The sequence below is a fragment of the Sinocyclocheilus grahami genome, unplaced genomic scaffold, assembly GCF_001515645.1.
Source record: "Sinocyclocheilus grahami isolate Dianchi unplaced genomic scaffold, SAMN03320097.WGS_v1.1 scaffold1386.1, whole genome shotgun sequence".
Classification (NCBI taxonomy): domain Eukaryota; kingdom Metazoa; phylum Chordata; class Actinopteri; order Cypriniformes; family Cyprinidae; genus Sinocyclocheilus; species Sinocyclocheilus grahami.
In genome coordinates this window covers 133,261-139,779 of record NW_015506565.1, presented here as the reverse complement: position 1 = coordinate 139,779, position 6,519 = coordinate 133,261, and the positions used below count along the sequence as shown (strand labels likewise).

Sequence of the window (6,519 nt, the reverse complement as noted above, 5' to 3'; positions counted from 1 at the left end):
TGTGTGTGTGTGTGAGTGTTTGTGCTCGTGTGTGTGTGTGTGTGTGTGTGTGTGTGAGTGTGTGTGTGTGTGAGTGTGTGTGTGTGTGTGTTCGCGGAGGATCCTCCAGATGGTCTTCTCTTAACTAAGGAGTTTCTCGTGATGGATCCGATCGGCAGGTGAGAATATTGATCACCACCAGATGATCATGTCCTTGTTATTTGTCGTATTATTCTGTAAATATCATCGTTTTAAAGCGAATCAAACAAACCGCATACAGTTCAGCTCAATAATGTGTCAAAAAGTGTATAAATATGTAAATAACAGTGAAGTGAAGAGGATTATGGAGTGTTTTATCACTGAATGAACATGTTTTAACCTTGAGTCCTGACTGTCAAGGTTTATTTAGTTAATTTCGGTTGTAAATGATGAGATCAAAATCTAAATTCCTGCAATCACGTTTATATTTTATTATGGTTTCAACTGCATTTTGTGAAATCTGACAAATCCTCCAATTACAGTTCGATGTTACATTTTAGTTTCATGTCAGATTTGACCCAAAAAAACCTAAATTACTACACTTGCAGTTTTTTTGTTTCATTTTAGTTTCTTATGAATTCACATAATTCATGAAGTCGAGAGTGTTTTTAATGGAGTTGACCCTGTGTTTGTGTTGTGTTCCAGAGGCGTGTGAGCGCTCATGCGTGTGCGTGTTAGTCGTGTTGATGGCCTCCGTTATCGTCGCTCTGCTGTTGTTCGTCACACAATCCCCTTCGCTCGCCACCGCTGACCCCCCCGCCAACGCCTCGCGCCGCCTGCCCGACATCATCATCATCGGCGTGAGGAAGGCCGGCACGCGCGCTCTCATCGAGATGCTGAGTCTCCACTCGGACGTCGCCGCGGCTCAGAGCGAGGTGCACTTCTTCGACTGGGACAGTCACTACCGGCGCGGCGCGGACTGGTACGTGTCCCAGATGCCGCTCGCTCGCTCGGGTCAGCTGACGGTGGAGAAAACCCCGGCGTACTTCACCTCCGCCCGCGTTCCTGAGCGCATCCGACGGATGAATCCCGACGCGCGGCTGTTGCTGATCGTCCGCGAGCCGACCGAGCGACTGCTGTCCGATTACACGCAGGTCTTCCACAACCGTCTGGAGAAACGCAAGCGGCAGCAGACGCTCGAGACTCTGCTGATGCGCGACGGAGAGCTCAACCTGGACTACAAGGCCTTGAACCGCAGTCTGTATCACGTCCACATGCGGCGCTGGCTCGACGTGTTTCCCAGGAGCCGCGTTCATCTGGTGGACGGAGACGCGCTGATTAGAAACCCTCTTCCGGAGATGAAGAAGGTGGAGGAGTTCCTTCATCTGGAGCCGCAGATAAACTCCTCCAACTTCTACTTCAACCAGACCAAGGGCTTCTTCTGTCTGCGCGAGCGCCGGCGCGAGCGATGCCTGCACGGCTCTAAAGGCCGCAAGCATCCGCGCGTGGCGCCCGCAATCCTGCGCAAACTCCACCGCTTCTTTCACGAACCCAACCGAGAGTTCTTCCAGCTGGTCGGAAGAACCTTCGACTGGAAGTGAGAAGCGTGTGAACGAGTCAAATAAGCTGAAAACACAGAAGAATTGCTCCTGAACTAACTGGAACATCTCGAAAGCCGTAACATGAAACAACCCGTAATGTGATGAGTCTGTTTTCAGAGGTGAAGTGAGCTTTTCTTATGATTAAGAGATTATGAAGTTTAGTTTTTGACGAATCGTTCACAGTAAGATCAGGATTAGTGGTCGACCCGATATATCGGCCGATATTTGGCATTTTTCAAATATCGGCATCGGCCGATAAGTTTCTCTGGTTGGCCGATGTGTTCGAGGCGGGACTTTTATTTTGTAGCGAACACTTTTTTCAGAGGTGAAGTGAGCTTTTCTTATGATTAAGAGATTATGAAGTTTAGTTTTTGACGAATCGTTCACAGTAAGATCAGGATTAGTGGTCGACCGATATATCGGCCGATATTTGGCATTTTTCAAATATCGGCATCGGCCGATAAGTTTCTCTGGTTGGCCGATGTGTTCGAGGCGGGACTTTTATTTTGTAGCGAACAAGAGGGAGAATGTGAGCAAATGTCGTCGTTCAGTTCTGTCTAATAATCAGATAGAACTGTTAAATAAAGGAATTAAAATGTATACAAAAAAGTATTATAACGATTGCTTTTATATTGTTAGTAATATAAAGGCAAACATTATCATTTCAATTTCAATTTATTTATAAAGCACTGTGCTTGTGTATCCTGCATGATGGCGTGTTCTCTGCGTGACGGTCGGTCCGTGTGAAGTAAACACGGACAGGAGGAGAGTTAAGCTTCACTGAGACGCGCGATCGACAAACTTTAAACTAGTGATTTCAGATTATGCTGCGCTTTATGCATTTGCCATATTCATGTCATTTTCACTGCGTGCTGTATGTAAAATGAGTGTCACCTTGGCTTTATTTAAAAAATAAAAAGATTTCTAATGCACACAAACTTCCCAGAACACCGAGTGCCCTGTTGGTTACGGTGTTTACTTCCTTTATAATTAGATTTTTATTAAATATTTATTTATTTATGAAAAATGCTTTGTCTTCTAAAGTATACATATGTTTATTTTACACAATTATTTTTCATACATTTTCAAATGATTTAAAATTTCTTAAATATAAATGAAAATAAATCAAATTATATCGGCTTTATATCGGCTTTCCAAGATATCAGCATCGGCTGACAGAAAACCCATATCGGTCGACCACTAATCAGGATGTGAATGGAGTTCGCTTTCAGAGCTGTTAACAAACCTTATATTCACATATACAGACATATGCATGTGAAATACATCTGTTTATACGTTAATGCGTGACAGTAATCATCCAAATACTGTTTTCCTGCTGCTAAGTTTATGAATGTGTGTGTGTGTGTTTGTCTTTATATCAGTCTGTGTTACAGAAAAGTTCCTCCTTATTTTCATGATTTAGTCTATGCATTCTGATTATTAAATGTTTTATATGAAGGAATCATTCAGTAATAAAGTTATTTTTGCTATGATCTGGTGTTCTGTGGGTTTATGTCACTCCTTTGCTGACTCTGTGTGTGTGTGAGTGTGTGTGTGTGTGTGTGTGTGTGTGAGAGAGTGTGAGTGTGAGTGTGTGTGAACTCTGCTCATGAATACATTGTTTCGCTGTTGCCGTGAACTCGGTTTAATTCAGTGTTTTATTGGCAGAACTCGACAGTTTCCAGAGGAACATCAGAAGATCTGTACAGTTGATTCTTTGTGTTCTTGTACGGTTTTTCTCCTCCTATTTCTCGTTAGTCATTGTGCAACTCAAAGAGTTCTTCATTAAAATCATCTGCCTGCAGTGTTTGAGTCTGATCTCAGAGGTTGTTTCGTGGTGTTTTATATTGTGTGTGTGTGTGTTTCTAGTGATCGGTCCAGATGAATCAGATCTGCATTTTTACATGATTCACTGTCCATAAGCTCAAAACTCACAGCTGAAATGTGTTAGTTACCCCTCTCTCTCTCTCTCTCTCTCTCTGTCTGTGTGTGTGTGTGTGTGAGTGTGTGTGTGAGAGAGAAAGCGAGAGAGTGTGTGTGTGTTTTATTATATTATTATTTATTTGTTTAGTTTGTGCATTCTATTATCTGTGTTTTTGGACCGTGGGTTTCAGTTTGATGATATATATAAACTATAGAAGTCTGTGCAATGACCCCATTTAGATAAATGTGTGTGTGTGTGTGTGTGTGTGTAATTACTGTTATGTTTATTGGTGTGTGTAGTGCTGACTCTACTGCTGTGGTAAAGTAAGTGTGTGTTTGTGCGTGCACTCAGAACACACTCGCCACAAACCCGCGTGTAACGTCACAGAGACATCAGCAGCTCTGGATGATGTGGTTTTCCTGCTCATGTTTGTCATCATGGATCGTTCAGGACAGACTTCCTAAAGCCGCTATCCCATGATTCAGCATTAAACACTCACTGCATTTATTCATGTGTCTGAAGACTCTTCTCACTGTTGAATAAACCAGCATATATGATGGTTAGGCATGTTTTGAAGCATGGCTGCTGGTTTAAGCTGGTCCTGAGCAGGAGCTGTTACTCAGGAGCAGCTTAAACCAGCTCAAACCAGCAGCCATGCTTCAAAACATGCCTAACCAGCATATATTTATTCAACAGGGCTGCATTTATTTGATCAAAAACAGAGTAAAAATAGTGAAATACTATTATAAATTAAAACAGCTGTTTTCTATGTGAATCTCTGTTAAACTGTAATTTATTTCTGTGTATTTTCAGCATCATTACTGCAGTCTTCAGTGTCACATGATCTTCAGAAATCAGTATAATATGCTGATCTGCTGCTCGAGAAACATTTCTGATTATTATAACATTGGGATAAGATTTTTCTTAACTTTTATTCCAGGATGCATTAAATTGATCAAAAGTGACAGTACAGAAATACAATGTATCACGGATTCCACAAAAACTATTGATCAGCACAGCTGTTTTCACCACTGATAATGATTGGCAAGGCAAGGCAAGTTTATTTATATAGCACATTTCATACACATTGGTAATTCAAAGTGCTTTCAGTTCGGACGTAGCACAGTGCTCATTCAGTAAATGCACAGCTAAACAGAAGAGCTTTGAGTCTGCATTTAAATATGGCTAATGTTTTAGCACATCTGATCTCTTCTGGAAGCTGATTAGGATCGAGTCAGTTAGAAACACCAAGGGTTCACACAAAACAAGGGGAATGTGCTTTTAGTTATTATGCCGCCCGCAGCTGGAATCAGCTTCCAGAAGAGATCAGATGTGCTAAAACATTAAATCACATTCAAATCTAGACTCAAAGCTCATCTGTTTAGCTGTGCATTTACTGAATGAGAACTGTGCTACGTCCGAACTGATTGCACTAAATGTTATGTATAATTATTTTCTATTCTTAACTGTTTTAATTTCATTTTAAATCTCTTAAATCAATTTTTAAATCATTTTCAAAGTTTTAAATTCCTTGATTTATTGTTGTAATTATTTTTTAAATTTTTTTTCATTTATTTTATGTAAAGCACTTTGAATTACCATTGTGTATGAAATGTAATATATCAATAAACTTGCCTTGCCTTGCATTTTGTCTCAACAGCAATATTAGTTTGATGTATAGCAGGCCGCAGATTAGATAAGTCAGCCGTACGGCTTGAGAAGGCCTTAGACTTTCTATCACGTGATAAAACAGAAATAGAGAAAACTACAGGCACACTGGATTCCCTCTAGTTCTGTAAACATTTGTGAATGTTGCTGCTATTATAGCAGACATATCACTGAGAGCTGTTATCAGTTGTTTTTGGTTCACCTACAGCAGATGGAGGGGTGGAGCCCATCCAGTTTAAACAGTTGTCTATGGCCCCAGAAAAGATTGAAGTTGTCGATGAAATTGACTCCTTTTAAGCTGCAGATTCTTTGTAGCCATGTGTTCAGCCCAAAAAAACAGTCCTTGCAGTCTGTCCTTACACTGGAGGATTCAGTTTTGACATTTAACATTACGAGGTCAAAAAGTACAAATATATGCATGGATGAATCGTTCATAATATGATCAGTAACATGCATTTAGAAAACAGAGGAATTTGTGGTTCATGCTGAATTTAATAGAGACAGTGACACACAGAAGCGTGTTGTGATTGTTATGATATGTTATACGTGAATATTAACGTCGCCATGGAAACATACGTGTCTATCCAACATCTGTTCACACACACTCACACACACACACACACACACACACACGCACACGCACACGTACACTCACACACACACAAACACATAGTGAGTCTTCAAGACATCTCTCCTCCATCAGCACTGAAGGATGATGCATGAGTTACTGAATCATCTGACAGAAAGTGTCCGAGGAACTCACTCAGATTAAACTCTGATCTTAATGGTTGTGCGATTGTTCAGGTTCATTTGTTTCACATCATTCACCAGCAGAACCTGAACCGGCATCACTGCCATTACGCCGCACACAGGGTAATTATAGAAGCAATGATGAGAACCACTTTTAGCAAGTGTGTGTGTGTGTGTGTGTGTGTGTGAGAGAGAGAGAGAGAGAGAGAGAGAGAGAGAGAGAGAGAGAGAGAGAGTGTGTGTGTGTGTGTGTGTGTGTGAGAGAGAGAGAGAGAGAGAGAGAGAGAAGAGAGAGAATGTGTGAGTGAGTGTGTGTGTGAGAGAGAGAGAGAGAGAGAAGGAGTGTGTGTGTGTGTGTGTGTGTGTGTGTGTGTGTGTGTGAGAGAGAGAGAGAAGGAGCGTGTGTGCGTGTGTGTGTGTGTGTGAGTGTGAGTGTGTGCGATTTTGTATAATGACATAGGTATTACAACGAGAAGGTGACTTATGAAGACATTACCCCATGTCCCCACTTTTCAAAACGCTAATAAATCATACAGAATGAGTTTTTTTGAAAATCTGAAATAGCAGAAAGTCTCCTGTGAGGGGTAGGTTTAGGGGTAGGGTTGGTGTAGGACAATA

The 6,519-nt window shown here is 41.3% G+C and overlaps 1 protein-coding gene across 2 annotated transcripts; it reads left to right on the top strand.

Moving 5' to 3' along the window:
• The first annotated feature begins 56 nt into the window (after positions 1-56).
• hs3st1 (heparan sulfate (glucosamine) 3-O-sulfotransferase 1) lies at positions 57-2,960 on the top strand. Of its 2 annotated transcripts, XR_001606953.1 has the most exons (4): positions 57-158; positions 664-1,678; positions 1,885-1,965; positions 2,768-2,960. XR_001606953.1 is itself a non-coding variant. In XM_016255997.1 (2 exons), exon 2 carries the CDS (start codon positions 705-707, stop codon positions 1,557-1,559), a length of 855 nt encoding a protein of 284 aa, XP_016111483.1. In that variant the 5' UTR covers positions 57-158; positions 664-704; the 3' UTR covers positions 1,560-1,774. The 2 variants fall into 2 exon arrangements, 1 of the variants encoding a protein (XP_016111483.1); XM_016255997.1 differs by lacking the exons at positions 1,885-1,965; positions 2,768-2,960 and having other exon boundaries at positions 664-1,774.
• Positions 2,961-6,519: the final 3,559 nt, after the last annotated feature.

Bases quoted from the DNA above. Each gene is read 5' to 3' on its own strand.
- hs3st1 (XM_016255997.1), top strand. From the start codon at position 705: ATGGCCTCCGTTATCGTCGCTCTGCTGTTGTTCGTCACACAATCCCCT.